Source organism: Tachypleus tridentatus, chromosome 9 (genome assembly GCF_004210375.1).
Source record: "Tachypleus tridentatus isolate NWPU-2018 chromosome 9, ASM421037v1, whole genome shotgun sequence".
NCBI lineage: Eukaryota > Metazoa > Arthropoda > Merostomata > Xiphosura > Limulidae > Tachypleus > Tachypleus tridentatus.
Genome location: NC_134833.1, coordinates 60,887,951 through 60,910,113, shown reverse-complemented (window position 1 = coordinate 60,910,113; position 22,163 = coordinate 60,887,951). Strand labels below are relative to the sequence as shown.

Genomic DNA, 22,163 nt, shown 5'->3' with positions numbered 1-22,163 from the left:
TAGCCGTCGCTAATTCAGCAGTGTAAGACTGGAATGAAGGCAGCTAGCCATCACCACCCATCGCCAATTCTTCGCCTACAATTTTACCAACGAATAGTGAACTTGACCGTCATATTATAACGTCCCCATAGCTGAAAGGGCGAGCATGTTTGGTGTGACGGGGATTCGAACCCGCGACTCTCAAATTACTAGTCGAGTGCCCTAACTACCTGGCCATGCTGGGCCGACCTGCATGGCAATGGAAAACTGTAGAAGTCTGTGAGGATATAAAGGGCCCACTTTTTCTGAAGACCTAAGTTGATAAGGTTAAAATATACCTACATGTTAGCAACAGCTTAAACAACTTTTTTTTTCTTGAACATCTAATATGTTTAGAAGTGTATAAACATTATTATTTACAATAACATCAAATAACGATTAGGCATTGTACTAACCATTCATGTATCACAAGTTTCAGTTTATTTAAAAAAATCTTATCACAACTAAATATATTGTATAAATATAGTTATTAATTAATTCTTTTTTTTCATTTTGTATTGACATTCATTATTCTTTTTAACATAGATTGGTACTTTAATGATTCTGTCATCTTCCAAATTTGTTGATAGTATTAACATATGTGGTTATTTATTAAGCTTTTCCACTTTGGATTTTGTTTTTAAGAAGGTCAAAATACACTCAACAGAAATCGACGTTTCCTTATATAAATTGCTGTATTTTTTAAGCGAATCAAACACAAAAACATATTACTGTCACTACAGATTTTCTTTCTTTTTTCTAATCAAAATGAAATACTTAGTGAGATACGTCTTACTTATTGCTACAAATTGGAAAACGAACCACGATACCATGTTATAAAATATAAGCGTATTAACTTTTCTTACTGTTATTAATATACTGATACATTCAGGAGAATCTAGTCATTATTGTAAATGTTCGAGATATTTACATGAAATGACCCAAGTAGCTCTCGTTATAATCTTTCAAGTTCAGTATCCTTTAGATAAATTATCATAAGACACTGGAAGTTACACGTTTATTGGACATCGAAGACAACTGTGTCCTCATGTCTTTCACATTTGTAGCAGTGCATGTGTAGCAAAACTCCACCATAAAATGTGATATGACATTACTTAAAACTATTAACTAGTACAACAAATAAATGTAAAGCATAAATACCTTGTAGGATATATATTTTAAGTTTTATATTCCACAGCTCTCACTGTGAGATAAAGTAATTTATGTAATCCAAAAATACGATGGTTTGTTCTTGTTTTCGAACATTTGTTGGTGTTGTTTTTCAAATGATTTAGCCGGTATATTTAGTAAAATGTGATTGAGTTTTCTCGAAGTTAATTAATATTTAACTGATTTACTATAGTTGATATTTATAACCTCAATGGATAACTTAGGAACTGATGAGGACAGGCATCTATATTTTACTTTTAATATAATAATGTGAATCCTTCTTGGTTTCCTTCTTTCTGGTAGTTGTTTAACTTTCTAATACTTTATACCGATCATAAAACTCTAATGAAGAAACATGACTGTTCTATTTCTAGTGATTTATTAAATATCAATTGTGGGATTTTTGAGATGGGAAATTCTCTTTTTATTCATGACTCATTTATTAATCCTTCCGTCGTTTAGTTTATTTGTGAATTTTATTTCCATTAAAGCGCTACCTCACTGATATTTTGAGCAAACATGTATTTCTAATGAAAGCAACATTATTTTTCTGTCGTTTGACTTACAATCTGATATTGTGGTTTCGAATCCTCTGAAACATGCCCACACTTTCAGCAGTGGGAGAATTCTGATGTTATGCTCAAGCCCACTTTTCAGAAGGTGGTGGTAACTGGTTACTTTTCATTTGGTCTATCACTGCTAGTATAGGAACGACTAGTGCAGTGAGCCCTCTAATATTTGCATGAAATTCAACACAAACCAAGATACTAGCTTTCCTAGCGGTAAAGTAAATAAGCTATTAATTTAGCAAATTATTTTGTTTAATTTTGTGTTTTTCAGTTAGAGTGATTAATACAGCACAAATATAAATTAAGTTGTATTTAAAAACAATATGGTTAGTATGGAAGTTAGCGAATCTGTTATGGAAAGTTTGATGTAGTGAACCTGAAGATGACCGAATAAGGTGGAAACGCTGTTCTGAACTTTATCTTAATTAAAATTTTAATACCTGTACCAGCCGTCTTGGGAATACAATTTTATTTTAAATGGGGTTCTCGTCATCGTGTATGAACAAACCTGATGACCATGAGGGGCACCTTAATGACTGTAAAATTAAACCCATGCAAAGAAATGTCGTGACTACTTTATGTCTTTAAGCAAGCACTCACACAATCAAAGTGTAGGTTGTCATATACAAACCAGAAACAGTTTAATAATATTGTTTATAAACTTGCTTCTATGTAAAAACTAAAGAGTTAATCAGCTTTTACATTCAATTATATTAATATTTAAGCTGATGTCATTAGCACTGGTTAAAAATAATACAAGTTTACGAAAATATCGAAGAAAATTTGTGAGGGAAAACATTATTAAAGCGTAACCAAATGTAAGGTAATATAGTTTTATACTTAATATATCATTGCTTATTTGTTAAACACGCTATAAATAAATAACCCTACCAATGTGCTTTAGAATAAATTGATTTCGATAATTCTTTATATTTTTGCAACATTTGAATGTTTCTGACAAGGTATATAAATTTGGGTTATTCTATATCTTTATGTAATGTTGACATACAAGGTACTTTTCTACCTGGGCCAGAAGTGCTTAATCCTCTTTTAGATCCACAAATTTCTGACCAATTCGTTTGAAGAGTCAGTGTACCATTTCTTTCTTTCACGTAATAACAGATTGCAGATATTTCCATTCAACAGTTCGGAGAAATGCAAGTGCTCACATACTTCGGGCATAGAAACAGTTGTGTTTAAAATAACCACTATTCCAACTACAGAATGTGCAGTCATAAACTGTTTACTTCCATCTCTCTCTTTAGCTACATCACTTTGAATTCAGAGATGTTTATACAAATTATAACTGTATACGCGTTTTTCGTTGTAAATAAGATACAAAAATGTAAGTTATTAAAGTTGTTCCAGAAGTTCAATGACACATAATTTATGGCAATTGCAGATGAGGTGAAGCCCTCAGTTAAATAAAGAAGTACAGAGTTTTGTAAATTGATTTACAGGATAAAATTTATGTTCAAGAAACTGGACAAATTTCTCCAGATAAAGTACATAGTGAATCTTGGTTGAAAGGACGTTAACCTTAAGATGAAGTAGGTTGAAACGTCGTTCTGTACTTTATTTTAAATACAATTTTACTCTTCATACCAGCCGTCTTTATAATACATTTTTATTTTAGTTGGGTTTTTGTCATCATGAATGTGCTTTTGTATTTTACGTTGCACACATTCTCTTTATTTCATTCTTATGAATTTAGATATCTTGAGAAGTCAGTACTAAAATAAATATCTTATTATATTTCCTGTTATTGAACATATCTGTCCATTCCAAATTATTTTAATATCGATGTTTGTTTTAATTAAATATATATTTAGAAATGTAGGTAACTTATTGTGTTAAATTGTATTGAAAATTTCTTGCTTAATCACTAATTTTAAAAGATTTTTGTGTGTAAAAATGAAACGTGCATCTGTATATGTAAGTGACAATGTTGTTGCTTTAGCCGAATTTTTCTAGGATGTCTTCTGAACGCTTAAAAACAAACACTTCGCGAAACAGTCTTGCTGGTTTGCTAATTAGTATACTATAAGTCTAAAAAGTTATAATTGTGATAAACACTACTTAGTCATCTGGAAATTACAAATATTTGACCAGGAACGTTTACAGATTCCAAACATTGCAAACCTCTTAATATTAATGAATTAATTATGTAAGTTAGTATTTCTACAAGGACATTATTTTTCTTCGTCAGAGAAAAGTCAGCTTGTAAACTGCGTGATGCCAGTCAAGAACAAAATCCAGGCATGAAGCGAAATGTTACAATATAAATTCAGAATTAATTCGCTTATCGTGAACCGACGACAAGATAGTCAATTCCAAACCAGATAGAATATTTTTGTTGTTTGTAACTTTTCAAAACTTTCCTATTTAATCATTAATTGTAATACCTATTTTTTATATCTGGTATTAAGAAATATATCATTATTTTTATATTAAGATATATTTATGTTAAGAAAAATCATGTGTATTAATCTTGTTAGAAAATATCATAAATTGGATACATAGGAACATTTAATTATCTTTTCAAGTAAAATTAAAATTTCAGGCTGTTTTAAATTGTCATACGTAACATAGTAGAACAGAGACTCATATGAGATTATAAATTATAATATGTAACAGTTGTTTTTCACTTTAATAATTATAGTTGGCTATCTCAGATAACTCTTGAGTAATATTGAAATATTCCTCAGAAGAACAACAGCAAAAGATAGCAACTGCAATATTCAATCATGTAAATATTGATGAGAGCTTTAATATTACTTTTGCAGTTTGTTTCTGTTACAAAGTGTGTATAACTTTATGTTTTCTACAATATCGGTGGTGATCATATTCATTATATTACAGACACTTGAGTAATTTCCCTAATATTCAAAATACGTGAATAATATGAGATTACTTAAGGTTATCTTCTAAACAATCAAATCTTTGCCAAGCTGGATAAATGTGTGCAAGCTTAAATATATATGCAGGTCCTAGCCTCTCACTGTATTTGTATTTATTCCAGGGAAGATATATGAATACTAAAATTTGAAATACAACCCAGAACAGAGGATATAAACTAGGTCTTACAAACAAAATTCGATCTGGCAAGGCCGGATGTCTAAGGAATTCAACTCGTAAGCTACGAGTCGCGGGTTCAAATCCCCGTCACTCCAAACATGCTTTCCCTATCAGCCGTAGGAGCATTATACTTCAGTGGTCAATTCCACTATTCGTGCTAAAAGAGTAGCCTAAACATCGGCAGCAAATAGTGATGACCATCTGCCTTTTTTTCTAGTATTACACTACTAAATTAAGGACGTTTATTGCAGATAACCCTGATGTAGCTTTGTGCGAAATCCAAACAAACATACTTACAAAATGTTTAGTTATGACTTGTTTATGAGTTGAAGGTGAAGATTGTCGATAGTGATACATAAAGTTTTTAATATTTCTTTACCAGATGAAATTGTGTATTAAAAATAAATATTAAATTGCACTTGAATATACTTATATTTAGTTTACATGATGAACAGTTATGAAACATTATTGTAATGCCCATGCTAGAAAAATGAGATAACAAAACTTATTTTTGTAGCGTAATAACTCATCTTTTATTGTTTGAAAACAAACATATTTCTGCTGTAATGTTATTTGTGTACTTAAGTCTACAAGTATAGGTGAAAGTTGCCTGTAAAACGTTTAAAGAAGAAAACACTATTTTGTTATCATTAGACGAACTTGACTACGTATTAATTTTATTAAATAAACCAAGATAACCCATCCAATCATAGAACACATTACAATAGTTATGTCAGAAGTGGGATTATTTTGATGAAAAAATAGAGCTTTGACTAAAATTCAAGACGACCACCCGGTTAGACATAAGTAACTGTTTAAGTTGAATGCGAGCATATTATTTAGTTTATATAGAGGAAGAGCTTGTTTAGGTATCTTTAGAAACAATATGTATGAAAATTTGAGATGTAATCATTTATGAATTATATCTAGTGGGGTCAGTTGCTGTGAATTAACGACTATTGACAGTAGTGAAATTATTGCATCATTTTGTAAGAGCTTTATGAGTTTCTCACTGGTAAAGTTGAGTGCTTTAGTATCATAAAACTTATTATTGTATGGAATGTTCTAATCTTCGATAGGTGTGTAAACACGCATCAAAAATAATATTTCGTGCTAGCTCTAGAATTAAGCAATTAATCATATATGGGTGAAATTATCACAAAGTATTCTATTTACATAGTAGAGAAAAATAATTCGTCCAGTCAATTGTTTTTTTAAAGTGACTGAACTATCTTGTGTAAAATTTACGAAAAAAAAAAAAAAAGAATAAAACTCTAGATTGCGCTTTGATTATAGTTGTAATTTATAGCTAACAAGTTACAGAAACTTACTCAAAAGAATTCGATCTTACCCAACCTCACAGACAAAACATGGAGTGAGATCAAAATTTTGCTAGAAATGATGAAGCTGTAATACGGATGTCAAAAATAAATAGAGCGAGAAAATTAAAAGACGAAAAGAATAAGTCAAGGTATAAAAGGTATAAAAGTAGATGAGTGAAATAAGAGAAAAGATGTTTATAAATAATTTAAAGAATAACAAGAGGAAGATACAAACAGTTAGAACAATAACATAGAAATTTAAAATAAAAAGAAAAAATACAAAAACTAAAATATTGTTAAGAGATAAGTGTTAGATATTGAAAGAGAAGTTAAAAGAAAGAGATGTGACATTTAAAAAAAAGAATTAAGTACAAAAGTAAATTCATTCATCTCATTGAACGAACTGAAGCTCAACAAGGACTTTCAATGACAAGATTGAAGAAGCACAAAGTACAAATAAATATCAATGATTTACAGAACTGGCGTCATTACAAAATTCAAGAAGTACAAAAATAATTCAATGACAAATTAAAACATTTGGAAAACAATTGGTGAACGCAGGAATCTACCCATGAATACCTATTTTTATACCTGCTCAAGAGTTCAATCAAAAGCACCAATTACTATTAAATATGGAATAGGAAAACCTATTATCGTAACTACTGTGCCATCTGTGACTTCAGGAACTTCCTAGAATACTTCAGCCATGACCCTTCCAAATCAGGTGGCAAGCTCAGCAACATCTACCAAATAAGAAACTAAAAAATCTGTGATGGATAGGTACCGTGAGAGGTATATCTAGCTCAGTTGAAAATACTTTATAGTACTATTTGTTACCATTGCACCCAATAATACTCGAAATTATTTTAAACTGAACCAAATATGCCTCTCATAGTACCCATCTATCATAGTTTGCTAGTTTCTTGATCATCAAAGCATGTCATCAAAAGTGGCTCCTTTAAAATAGCAACGTTCCAACTAATAGCCACAAGAATTATTATGTTCGTACAAGTGCCAAGAGTTTTATCAAAGAGTAGTGGAATTGACTGTAACATTACCGCTGAAAGGGCGAGTATGTTTGGGTGTGTCGGAATTCAAATCCGTGACCCTCAGATGACTTGGCCTTAATGGACCTCCACATATAAGTAGCTCATTACTTATAAAAACGAGTTTAAATGTGAAATGAAGGCAAGATTTTCAGTATGTTGATCTTTGGTGGTTTTTCAGGTTGTGAACATAACATTCACCGAGTGAAAAGTTGTGAGTCGCCCTTACTGCAAAAATATCTTATACGCCTCATTATATGGAATTAATTGACATTGCAGAAGGGTAGATATTGGGAACTGATATCATTCTGAAATATGGCTGCATAATTAAGGTAGCTTCAAATATCTTCAGAGTTTGTGACTGATACTGAACCAGAAGCTGAGCTTACAGAGATGTCTGGAACTGAACTGTTAATGATATTTGCTAATCGATGAATAAATGGCTCACTTATGTCACTTAATATGGTGTTAGGAAACCGCTTGTGACCAGTAAGCCCTGAACGCACCGTTAAATGGAGTCTATATTTGGAATTCTGCAGAAAGAATACAAAACTACTCTTACATGAAAAAGTCAATCATCTCACACCGATTTGATGGAAGTGGAAAATGCTGTCTCAGGCGACTCTCCAGAATATCCTCTACATATTCAATTGGGTTCAGATCTGGCGATTGTCATGGCCATGACATATGAATAATATCTGTTGTCAAGCTCCAATATGCATTGGTCACCTACTCGTACTCGGAAGATAGTAATATTGTTATCTTGTAAAACACCACTTTCTGCAGGACAGAAATCTTGTAACATGGGATGAAGATGTTCATTCAGTAACATAAGTAACAACTGGCATTGACATTGCCTTCTTGGGAGATGAATGCACCTAATAATCTTAGGAAAATGACCTCACAACATTATGGAATCACGAGAATCCTTTCTACTTGGAACCAAGCACTCATAGCTTTAGGGGTTTTAGACTGGTGCTGCATATGTATTTGTCCATTTGTCAACAACACGAAGAAGAATAATTCATTTGACCATATGACATTTTTACAGACTAAACCACAGTCTGTATTTTTTTACATCATTGGATGCCCAGTCGTCCATTGCCAAGTGTGACGAACGGTTTATTCACCATCACATTATTGTATCCTGTTCTATGCAGTTCTAGGTGATCATTCTTGATTAAACTAGCTTCTCTTACCCATTACTGAAATTTTTGAACATGTCATCTTGGTGGCTAACCTGTTTTTGTTTCAGTTCTAATTAATGCTTGGACATCGTGATCCTCGTGTATGCGCTTCCGCCCACTTTTATCAATTTCAGATTATGTCTTTTCCTCAGAGTACCATACTGACATCACCTTTGGCACCGTTGTTCGTGAAACATCATCAAGTTGAGCTGTCTTGATAACTAAAGCTTCGGCCAAACGCGCCCCAACAATCACTTCATTTTGAAATTACTGGTGTTTCCTTTTTCAGGTATGTTACCCGTTTTATGGGCAACCAGCCCTGTCTTGGATTCCTAGATATGACCACTATGCATGCTGTTATGTTATTTGCTTAATTATCGGAGTAGCAACACCTGGTGGTTTCCTCTGTATTCAATATACTTGATATCCCTCATTTGTACAGGTAATTCTATTTTTTCAACTATAAGTAGCAAAGCGTACACAGTTATCTGTATTTTAAGTAATATAAAATTTAATTTAAAAAAAATCATAAACCGAAACGATATAGGTCAAGGAGATTGTGAAAGAGAGAGTGCGTAACTTCTTAGTATATCGTTAGAATTGTAGTTAATTTGCACAGTAGCGTCTCCGTACATGAAGCACGTGAACACTTGAACTTCATTCCTTGCTGAATATACGCGACGAGCTATGGAATGAAATTATCTATAAGCTGTTATTATGTTAAAGCAACAAATGGTACACTGACTGATGAATCGTGTTATTTAGAAAGGTCTGAACCAAAAAGAGGATTAAAGTACTTCTACCCTAAGTAGTAACATGGTCTGTACAGAAGCTCTAGTGCAAAATACAAAACCTGCTATGAATATAAACTTAAAACTTGGTATCGTGGCAGAAATATTAACACACGGTATGGAATTTTAAACATCATCGAAAATATTTTATTATGAAACACGTGGGCAGAGCATTTGCACTTGAACACGATATCTCTAATGGCATGTTTAAAAAATCAATAATCGATTAGGTACAGATCAATATTTCGCAAATTTGTGTTCTAGGTCACTAATGTTTATTCTTACAATCTATAATCGATGACTCCAGGAGCTATGCAGTCTGAATGTAGGAAACTCCTGATTTTCATACCTCTATGTAGTCTTGGGCTTAACCACAAGTAAACAAACTTGAATTTACGTACCTCCCTTCACATGCTTGCCCTTTCATAAGTGAGGGCCTTATAACGTTTTGGTTAATCTTACCTTTCGTTGGTACAAGGGTATCCCGAGAGCTGGCGGTGGGTGGTGGTAACTAGCTGCCTTCCCTCTAGTGTTACACTGCTAAATAAGGGTGAAGTAGCACAGATAGCCCTCGAGTAGCTTTGTGCGAAATTCAAAAACAAACAAACAAACAAACCAAAATGAAGTGAAAAACAGATATTCCATATTTTATCTTTGTGTATCTTCAAGTGATCTTCCCTATAAACAAAGCATTTATTAATAAATTTTATAATATTTTCTCATGCCATGTTTTGGTACAATTGTCTCTCAAAAATTTTATAAACCACAATTCTTTTCAACAGCTCACTTTCTAATCATTAGAAGCAGTTGCCTTGTGCTAAGTGGTAAGGATTAATGACTTGTGATATTCAGCTTTGAATTTAGTTAGGCCAGAAAAATTGTTACATTAGATAGATTCTCTTTTAGCAAAATAGTTTCAGTAAAATATTGTGATTTAATTATCATAATAATAAACAGGGATCGCTTTTATTGTGTGAAGAAATAATCCCTCAAAAAATGTTAAATACTGGAAAAAAACGTTTAGGTCGGACTGACCTAGTACACATATTAGGTTAATTGTTTGTACAATCAAATGGTTTTTGACATAGTTCTATTACTGTGGTGACATTGTTAAGTGATTAAAAGTAATTTAATTTTTGTACTTGGACTGAAATGATAGCTCACAACAAAACCTTGGTTTCTAAATCCAACTTACACCCTTAATTATATTAACTTTTTTTAATAATTGCTTTAATACGATTATAGTTTATGTGGTGTTTCTAGTTATTCCTGTCCAGCAATCAATGTAGCTCAGTGTTTTAATTAAAAGTCTGCAAATATAATAAAGAAATAAAAAAAATAATTCGATGACAAACAACAACAGGAAACTAATTTAAACATTTTCAAATAAATTAAGTCTTTGGGGCTCATACTGATGAAATCTAACTTGAAGTCCGCATTTCTAGCCCATGTATATGATATAGGAATATACTATAGGTTTATTTATTTCTCTAATGTTATTATTTGTCCTGAAAATAGGCAGAAAGCCTTTGCATAATGTCTTTTCTCCAATTTGCCTTTGTTTTTGTCATTTTCAAAGTTTTTGATTCCTGTTAACAACATATTGTATTTAAAAAATTAAACCTTGCAGTAAAGGTAAAATATCGACCGTATTGTTATGAATCACGTTAAAATAACAGTTGTTATTTCTACACTCTGTTGTCAGTGTGATAGTTAGAAAGTAATCAGTGCTTTATATACTAGATTCAAAACTATGCTTCCCAACTCTATTGTTACATCAAATTAATACTTCGCCTCAGAAACTTTTATTAATATCCCCCTGTGTCTCAAAGGTAAAATCGAGGAATTTTAACACTAAAAGCTTTCATTGATATTGTCGTAAACTTAATTATTTTACACAAAACGTTAACAATAAATCACAGGGACAATGGAATGAAAAAAACATTTAATGCAGGTTATTAATATGATAGTTACATGCTTCATATTTGTGACTGCAATTGAGTAACGAAATCATACTTGTGGTTCGGTATTGACAGCTTCTGTAACTGTTGAAACAAATATTTAACTTATCCTTTTCCAACGTATACAAATATTATTGAACTGTTTGCCATTTGTATATGATTCTCGAATTTGTGTTTTGTTCGTATTAGAACAAAGCCACAGCAGGCTATTTGCTGTATCCTTTATTGGAACTGTACCTCGGGATTTAGCACTGTAAGACTGTAGACTGAAAATTATACCTCAGAAGAAATGCATTCATAGGTATTATCATGAATAAGTGAAGCTTTTGTAAAGTTTTGGAAACATTAATTTGAAACGATGACACTGAGAAAGAGTTTGGGATTTTATCACAAGAAAAAAATGGACTTAATGTTTAGTACATAGTGCTTCTTTTATAAAAGTCCATTACAACTACATTCTGTTAGGTTGGACTATAACTTAGTTTCGTGAATTTTGAATCAAAATTACAATAATGAGAATTTTCTGAACGTGTGTTTCAGACACTCACAAATTTTACTACCAAATAATCTGTTATTTTGTTATTCAGCAATATATATGAACAAGTTTATGTGCAGCCATGGAAATTGGATTATCTGTGTCCATTTCTGACCCGGCATGTCCAAGCGTGTTAAGGCGTGCGACTCGTAATCTGAGGGTTGTGGGTTCGCATACCCGTCTCGCCAAACATGCTCCCTCTTTCAGCGTGTGGGCATTATAATGTGATGGTCAATCCCACTATTCGTTGGTAAAAGAGTAGCCCAGGAGTTGGCGGTGGGTGGTGATGACCAGCTGCCTTCCCTCTTGTCTTACACTACTAAATTAGGGACGGCTAGCACAGATAGCCCTCGAGTAGCTTTGTGCGAAATTTAAAAACACACACACTGTCCATTTCTATTGCCCGTTTAATTTCAACATGAAAGATGTTCATTTAAATAATGCATTTTTTAATGCATAAAGGTTTAATGGACTAATTGACAAAATTATCTCTCGTTGGAATAACGTTGTTGAAAACCTCTAGTCTTTCGTGTTCAGGTATATCTGAGATTTTTCAAAATGATTTTGAAGAAGAAATATGTTATCCATTTACTTAAAGTATCTTCAAAAGCATTTAATAATACGATTAAAAAGTCTGAATTATTTTTCTTGGTGAATTATTTTTCAGAAATAAATTGGTATCAAAACAAGTTGCGAACTATTACATAAACATAAATTAATATATGTAAAAAGTTTCACCGAAATTGTTGTTTTGTATGAAAATAAGATATGGCGACTATTCAAAGGTGCGTTTAGTGCATATGTCTCAACGAAACAGTGATTGCGTTGTATTAAAACGATTTGAAATACGCATAGAAGCAACCTACTTGATGTCATCAGCCGTTATGAAATCACGATGAAATAACTGATAACAAAACTATATTTATACCTTGTTGGGTGTCCGTAAGGACTGAGATGTTGTGGTATTTTTAAGGGTTAACAGAGTTCTGCATGATCAATAGATAGATCCACTAAATAATGGAAATTTCGTGGAGAGATAACTACAGAGTAGGTCTGGATTTAACTAAACGACCACGGTTTAGATCACAGAGTACACAGACTGACACGAGGAGAAGAAATAATCTTTATTTAGAATACAAAACGTTAGATTCCTGTTTATCACAGAGTAACTGCAAAACCAGAAAAGTATACCAAGAAACATTTACCTCACTAAATATTTAAACCACCAGAAGAATGTCGAAAAAGGAATTATAATCCATGCTAGCTATGTCTTACCAACGAATTCTTTAACGTGTATGGCACAGCGTTATGTCTGTAGACTCAGAGAGCTAGTAACCGTGTTTCGATTTCCGTTTTGAGCTGAGCACGTATAGCCATTTGTGTATCTACGTTTTTATTAGAAACAAACAAACCTGAACAAATATTTGGGTAATGATATAACTTCTGCTATATGTTAATGGAAATAAACTGCTCAAATAAATTAAAGGAACAAGTAAATTTTCTAATGTAATTTATTTTAGTGTCCCAAATGTGATAATATTTTTAGTTTTTAAATAATTTGCTTCATTTCAGTTCCACATGTAATGTTTTCTATTTTTTTAATGCGTAATGAAAGGTAAAACATGAAGAAATATTTTTTTAATGACCAATATCTCCAAAATCGATATACCATAAGAAACAATACTTTAAACAGTGCAGACGCGTTCATTCAAGAAATGTATGAAACATTCAATATCTTGTATGACCTCGACGGGCTGTGGTACACTCTTGACACCGATTTAACACACCTCGAATCAGTGTATCGATGTCATCTTAGGGTATGACAGCCCATTCGTCTACCAGGTCTTGTTGGAGTTCCTATACATTTTGAGGAGAGTGCTGGCGTTCACTAACACGCCTCGACAACATAATTCAATAATATTCAATCGAACTTAAATCTGGAGATCTGGCGGGCCACTTAAAAGTCTATGTTTCTTCTTCGTCAAGGAAGACCATACACAGTGTGGCGATGTGGGCTCGTCATTATCCTTTATGAGAATAACCGCATCGCCGACAAAACCTTACATATGCTGAACATATTCACATGAATTTTGAACTTGCAGGAAAACTGAATCTAGTGGGAGAAGAAATGTAAATAATAGCGCACATATACGTACTTGGGCACTTGTTCAGTTTTACCGTTTATTATATCATCAACTATAGGAATTTATACTCATACGTTATCAGTAAAATAATTTAATTTAATAAATCTTCGAGTAAGTAAGAAAAACAAACAGCTATAGAAATAAAAAGTATCAAGTTGATTCGCCTTTTTGATCTGATAACTATTCCTATCTGGACCAAACAAGTGTGCGAAATTCTCTAGAGCTGGTGTTTGTGTCAATTCAGTTTGTTGGCTGTTTGATCAATGTATAGATACGTTTCAGCTCGAATGTAAATTGTAAAGATGTTCTATATGATTTTCACATGTCTTTCAACCATTATAACTCATACATCTTCAGAAATAATTGTTCATATTCCTCACTCATCAGTCTTTATGATAACAACAATTTTCACTTCATACTCTACGTTTTCTTGTTCTTTCTGAGCCATTGTTTAAAATCAAGTATTTTCCGCATTGCTTGTGGTTATCCAGCAAACACAATAAAACTATACACTTTGTCCATTCTCATTTTGAGTTTGTGAGGTTTCGATATTATCTTTACTTTTGACAAAGATAAAATGTTTCCTGAATTTTGTTTCATATTATTATAACATAAATTAACAAATTTTACTTACAAATTTGCAATATACATTTTTATGTATCTTTCTTTTGGAAATTGAATTCAAACATGAATAATAATTACATTCATAGTTACAGTGAATTATAAACTTTCATAGAGAGACTGAGAAAGTGTGAATTATAAATATTTATGGAACAGTTGCAGATGACAGTTAGTGTCAAGCAAATATATCGCTAGGCTCTAACACATGAGGGCCCGTACCCTGAATACACAAATGATATAATGAAAAAAACAGAAGAGAAAACTGTGATCGCACTGAAACGCCGAAATTTCCCACACCTGGATGCCCGAGTCCATATTTCATTAATCAACTTGCAACACGTGGTCTCAAGATATTATCAAGTTTGAAATTAATTGAATACTATAGTGGTATGGTAATACGTGTCAAGTGAGAATAACAATGACGTATTATAGAAACTACTTGTTTGCACATATCTGTTTACTACTTATAACAACACTACTACTAAAATTTACCTCTCAATATGTGTAAGCAAATAATGAGTGTCTTTAAAAATGTTCAGCCATTTAGAAATTCAGCCATAAATTGTTTGAAGAACCATTTTCAGCGAGAGGAAGTTACCACAACATTTTAAGATATTAAAATTGTATGTTTTATATTTATAGACAATACTTATTTTAATTGGTTGACTTACTTCCTCCAGGAGACATATAAAACACCCTATTTGTCTGGTCAACTTACATTGCATTTTACGTTGCAACTTTAAACTTGAAAAGTACCACTACATTGTCTATTTTTTTCTTCTAAAAACGCCTTTGATTTGTTTCTAATAGAAATGTTTTAATTTATTCTGTGTTTATATTTCTCGTAAATTTATTACCAAGTGATGTAGTTTATTATTCTGTAACCAATTAACATGAGAACCTGTTTTAATTTATTTTGTAGCAGTAATTGTGGAAATCGTCAGTAGTACAACGGTATGTCTGTGGATAGGATTTCAATATCTGTGGTGAGCAGAAAACAAGAAGCAATTTTCTAGCTTTGTAGCATAATCTAACACAGACAATAATTATGGAAAGTGCTCAGTCATTTGTGGAGCTTTTCCCTGTAGGTAAACAGGAATATATTATTTGTCTTATATACTTTGTCTTTCTTTTAAATGATGCTATTTATGTATTCTAAATTGACAGCAATGTCCAGTTTTAATTTCGTAATGAGAACAATACATGGCTATCTGTGTTTATACCGTAAGTTTGAACTGTAAACTTTAAGGTAAATAAAATATGATCATATCTTGTTGGCACTAAAGAATATAAATTTAATTATGATTTGAATTTAAAACGAATTTTGTCTATGATTCAGATCTCGGACACAACCCTCCAATTTAGTATGTTACATATTACAATTTGGAATAGCCTGAAACTAAGTTTAATTGTAATTCGGACTTAGAAATTATTTGAATGTCAGTGTTTATCAAATCTACTATATTTCCTAACAGGATTGATTAATACAATTTTGTTTCTTAACACAAATATATTTTAATTATTCAATACAATTTATAATAATGGTTATTAGAAATAATGATTTGTATACAAACGTTTTACAATTTCATAAACAATGTTAAGTTTTCCATTAGGTCTGTTATTGAATATTTTGTTGACATTTCAATGAACGAATTAATATTTAATTGATATTCTTACGCTTATCGACTAGTTAGCTAGCTCTCTATTCTTGGTTTGCCTCTCGCCGTTTAAAACCGACTTCTCTTCTACGAAGATATCTAATATCCTCGAAGAAATACTGATGTCCGAAGTTAATTCGGTGAATTTAAACGGTTTGTAATGTTCAAATTCTATAAACGTTCCAAGTCAAACAACTGTAGTTTTCCAATTAAAAATTGTCAATCGCAATTATAGTTTTTAAGGTTTATGCTTTACAAACTGTAGCAAACTATGAAGACAAAAAAAAAAATTTAGCGCGTCTATTTATAAACATTAAAGCGAGGTTCATGAAGGTTCAGTTGGGAACAATACTGGTAACCATATACTACATTTTTGATTCTATCACATTTTAATAACAGGTATGAATTTTACAACACACTTTTAACACTCTAAGTTTCCTTCATTTTTATACATATATATTTAAGTGAATCTAACACCGATATAAAATAATTACATAATAATAAATCCGTTATAGTCAAAAACTAAATGTATTTTCCTCTTAGGTTTCAAACTGATCGTTAACTTCTTATATATTTTTCACAACTTTGACATATATGGGCTACCGAGAACATAGCTTATTTAATGTAGTCATGAAAACTGTGTTTATTTGTAATGATTTTAACTATAATTTTGACCATCTTAATATCACTAAAACTGCAGTTTCATCACTTGGCTATCACTTCACAGATTGATCAATGTGTAAGGGTGTATTTAACAATGAACGAACAAGTTATTTAATAACACGTAACCATTATAGCCATGGTTCGTTGCTGTGGGGAGAAAGTTTCTGAAACACATTGAAGTAAAACGATTTCAGTACGAGTTACCATCAAATTTAAATATATATTATTTTTTCATTTTTTAATATTTGAAAGTCATGGCTATTTTATTAACGGCTTTTATAGTCATACAAAAGAAATACTGGATTTTCTTTCTTTAAATAAAGTACAAATGAAAACGACAACATTTATATAAATAAAGTATCTCTTTAAACATCACAACTAAAAAGAAAGACATTTTACTAATCCCCACAAACTTAAGAGTTTTATCGCTTTACCAAAGATTTATTTTCTAGATAAAGAAATAGAGAATTAAACAAATACTTAAAAGAAGGAACAGTACAGATTCAGATTATTATATTATTGGTAACATTTAAATGCTGGTCCTCATCAGTTGTTAAGTGAAGTGTTGAAACTAAAAATAAAAGTAACATTAGAATAATTAATGTAAATTCACTTACAATAGAACTAATAATACTTCCTTTATTTTTCACTCAAATAATCTGATACCGTATGTGGTAAAAGATAAGATGATAACTCCCCATATAATTGAACTGCTTGTGAAATTACTCAACTAAATATTTCATTTAAGAAAGGAGAAAATAATAATAATGAAGTATTTTGTTATTTGTTTCATTTAATAATATATTGTTAATGTTATAAAGTTTTAAACAAATTAAAATGAACAACCCCGTTTTAATAATGTGTGAATTGTTTTGACATAATATTTTAAACGAAAGGTGTTTTATCAACATATACAAGAAGTTGTCTAGTTTTATTATATATTTTTAACATCGTTTCAAAAATAACATGTAAAAAAGTAAAATTCCAACTTCCCCTTTAATATGCAAGTAATAAAAGTAATGATGAATGTGTGGCAGTGTAAAAATAACAGAAATAAGGTGAGTATGAATACATAAAAAACTACAAAACCACTACACAAACTTACAAAGAATAACATATGAAAAAACTAATTGTTGATTTCCTACATTTGCATAAATTCAGTTTTAGGAAAAGCACTTAAACTTAACAGTGCTATACAGTCTCAGAGTGAATGATAACCATAACTTCTTCCGATTGACTCAATACTTACTAGCTATTTACTGGCTATAGTTTGCGAAATTAAAGCTTAATCAACAGACAGACGGAAAAGTGCAGACAAAGCAGTCAAATCCTTGTGAGCCAGTTAGAATTAAGATAATTCACGAAATAAATTCGTGACGTTTTCTTCTTAAAACAGTTAGAGTAACAACTTCTAATATACAGCAATATAGTGCGTTTTGATCACACAAAGTTCCAACCATGATTTTTATGTCATGTTGCTTAGCAACTTAACAATAACTAACATTGTTATTAGTTTACATACTGAAAGTGTAAAATAAAATGTATAGACAATAAAACTTTAAAAATATTTTAGATTACTTAAATTGGAGTCTCTGTTTATTTTTCACAAACGATGATAATTTAACAGAAAGTACATTAATTCAGAAACGATTTAATTTCAAACTTTAATAGATATTTTTATTTTAGCGATTAATTTTATGCTTCTAAGATAGGTGATCCAACACTATGTTATTACTTGAAGACTGATTATAGAAACCCTCACTACACTTACACCGTATCACTACATCCGTAATGGGCGGATAGTAATCAAATTATTCTCTATCGATCAATAATTTTTTTATTTTCTTGCTCTTCCTGTTTATTGAAATCAATCATGCTGGCTATTACGTAGTGTAGAAATGTTGTTTCGAGAAAAAAACGTGCTACATTCTTACAACTAGAAATGAAACTGTTATTTGTTAAATATAGAAAAATATATGTTTATAAACCGAAATCACTTTTGAGTAGTAGATTTCCTATCTATTATTTCCCCAAATTACGTGCTGTTTAAAACAGAATAATACTGCTTTTATCCAAGCAGTAACACACTCGATAATAGGAATTGACTATTTAAATAAGGTTACAACTCAACTTTAGCAGTTATTAAAGTTAGCATGTAAGCATTCAAAAGTAAAAGATTAAATGCATCAGCCATTTTTCTCAGCCAGTTCTTACACACTAAATACATTACAATTTTCATAAAATTGTGTAATTAGAAAATAAAAAAAACAGTAAGACTCCAGTTTACAATATTTCGAAAATTATTATTAAAATATAATTAAATATAATAATTACAAATATATCTTACAATATATCTATTATTATTATGGGATTATTTCTTTTAGTTGAATTGAAAATTATGATTTTACATAAATATTTAGTAAAATGTTTAACCATTCTTCAATATCTTAAATTATTGCAAAATATAAATATTTTTGTAGAAAATAATATTTATACACTTTTCACTACATAACATGTTCAAATCCAGATATTGTTGCTTAACGTATTGCCACGTAATTGTATATTTAATCTTTTTAACTTACTTCTTCACAAACACTTGTAAATTATTTCATCCAGTATATTTTCTGGGTCCTCTTGAACTGCTACAAAGATTTTACTGACGCATTCTTCAGCGTCCTGCTTGCAAATATATATAATATTCAATATCATATAAGATATTACGAGATTCGATGTTTCTACAAATATAAAATGTTCCATTGTAGGATATCACATCTAAAACTTGGTGTTATTAATTAAATTTACATCATCGTCTCGTTTCCTCGCAGTTACCAAACCCTAACGTACAGTTTGAAGACTTTTTCTCCTGTATTGACATAATTTTTAAAACGAATTTATGTAAAACGTCTACACTGTAAACAAGCAAAATATATATATATATGTTATCGTGTTTTCTTTATTAATATTAGAAACAACTACAACTCATAACAAGTAGTCACAAATTATCGTATTCGAAGAATAATGAAACCCATTTTATTTGAATTATGAAACGTGTACCCTGTAGGTTATTAACAGTACTTTTTGTGATACTTTATTATAGAACATTTTAAGATAAATAAGTGAATCTTTTTCATAAATTAATTACATAACGTTAAGCAATATATATATTATAGTTCATCATCACCTGTAAATCTTCATATCTTTCTTTAGCGCAAATATTATTCAAGAACTCTTCATACTTCTGGTAAGGAAGTTTTGCAAATTCACACCCTCGATATGCATCTGGAAGCTTCAAATAAAAAAAAAACAAACATTTTCTCTGACATCAACTTTTATATCACATTCTCTTACTTTCTTTTGTAACATTTAATTGTCTATTTTCGTTTGTTTACAATATACTTAATGTGTATTTGTAGACATAAATAACTGCATATAAACTAAAAGTGAGTAACACTCTTGAAACAAAGACAAAGTATAAAAGTATAATTAAAACAAAGAATATAAAATCATTAGTTGACTGTTTGTACTTAAGCTCAAAGCAACAAAATGTGCTATCTGTGCTGTGCCCACTAAATGTATCGAAATCCGATTTCTGGTGATGTGAGTCCGCAAACATTCGACAGTGCCTATGGTCCTCACTGTGGGAAATCGTACTACATATTTTAGCCTAAAAATCCATGATCCCACTCGCTGATCCACCAAGGAACTCTGACTTTTAGAATAGATTTTTATGGATCAAATTACCCTAAATATAAATTCAATTTTATTGCAAATTACTTATTTTTATAAATATATTTACTGCTTTGAAACTGGAGATATGTAACAATCTTCATGCAAATGTAAAGTTCGAATCGATAACTAGGAAACAGAAAATTAAATTAAAATTACATTTTCCAACATTTGTAATTTGTTTCTAAAATTAGTACATTTACGTCATGAACACGACGTTTACCAAATTGCAGTGAATTATCGAAACAGGGTAAATCATGATACTACAAACACGAACCCAATCAGACTTTTCTTTGAAAATTGATTCCATGCAATATCTCAGGTCGTTCACTTTTTCAGGGTTTTCTTCGTTCATCTCTGCATTAAAAATTAGATAGAAAGAAAAAACATTTCATTCACCTGAAGAGGATATTTCTCTGATGAGACGAACCAGATTTCATAAAAAAACATTATATTAAATTACAAAAGGAAGGACTTGTCCTATTACAAACTTATTATAAATTATTCTCAGGTATGAAAGTGTAGATTTTTGTTGCATTACTTTTAATTGATCAAATAAGGAAATGAAAAAAAGAAAATTTATTCTAGCAGTTCCATTATTTAACATTTTATACATCAATAAATTTGAAAACGAACTTACTACATAATATATGTGAACCTATATCGATCACGTTGCCTTTCGTCGACGTCAGGGTTAAGAGCACAACCAGAGCTACAAACAGAACTCTCATCTTAAAAATGTTGCTTTTTAATAAAGATTTTCAGTTTATAAGGTCACCTTTATATCATTCATCAGAAGCTTTCAGCAAGAAACTTCAACAAACCTGTAATTAAATTGATTATTAACTTTTTGCGGATTGGGCAAATTGCGTTTGGTTAAAGCCAATAACAGAACGATTACACTAAACAGAGGGACCTGCATCCATACAATTAGATCACATGACACGAACTGCAGTTTCTTTTCTTGTGGAAGCTTTCCTTTGTTATAGCACGTTATCAGTATAACAGGTTGGAAGAGTTATTTACAAATACAGAGGAAAACAAAGTAGATTGACATCACGTATATTCTAAACTCTCTACTTTTTTACATAAAGGTTTCAGAATAGAACATAATTCAAGTATTTAATAATCAACTAATAATTTAAATTGTTAATCAAGACTAAAAAATAGATGTTTATCTGCTGAGATGCTGATAGAAATATTAATGAGTTTCATTTTTAATATTTTTGTGTATTCTCTTTCGTATTTATTTGTGAAAAAGACTAATGTATTTGATCAGTTTCTATACATAAATAATTTATATCATACAGTAATATTATATATATCATAGTAGGTTTCAAATTTACGATACCACACCAAAATATCTCAAAATGTACTGCCTTCTTGGTGAGTTGGGCCAGATAATGTCTAGTAGTCAGTATCCAGGCTGCAAATCTAAGGTTAAAGTAGTGACACCGTTAGATACATTTCGAATTTTCAGGTACGGAGAATTATAGAAGTAACCAAAAGTACCACAACAACACAGAGCTTACGGACATCACACAAGGTTTAAATGTAGTTTTGTTATAAGTTATCTTGTCATGACATTATAACATCTATGAGTGTCAAGTAAGTTGCTGAAATACATATTTCAAATAATTTTAATATAGTGTAACCAATATTTCGTTCAGATAT

General features: G+C 30.9%; 2 protein-coding genes across 5 annotated transcripts in view; one reads left to right on the top strand and one right to left on the bottom strand.

Annotated features, from left to right (window-relative positions):
* LOC143225304 (uncharacterized) overlaps positions 1-22,163 on the top strand; it is a 520,157-nt gene that overhangs the window by 188,641 nt on the left and 309,353 nt on the right. The window lies entirely within an intron of this gene.
* LOC143225302 (uncharacterized) lies at positions 16,481-21,399 on the bottom strand. Of its 3 annotated transcripts, none has more exons than XM_076454446.1 (5): positions 21,130-21,399; positions 20,713-20,846; positions 19,945-20,049; positions 19,346-19,439; positions 16,481-16,927 (listed from the first exon to the last, which is right to left on the bottom strand). In XM_076454446.1, the coding sequence occupies exons 1-4, from the start codon at positions 21,218-21,220 to the stop codon at positions 19,350-19,352; spliced, it is 420 nt and encodes a 139-aa protein (XP_076310561.1). In that variant the 5' UTR covers positions 21,221-21,399; the 3' UTR covers positions 16,481-16,927; positions 19,346-19,349. The 3 variants fall into 3 exon arrangements, with proteins under 3 accessions (XP_076310561.1, XP_076310560.1, XP_076310562.1); XM_076454445.1 differs by having other exon boundaries at positions 16,481-17,334; positions 21,130-21,386; XM_076454447.1 differs by having other exon boundaries at positions 16,481-17,334; positions 20,767-20,846; positions 21,130-21,288.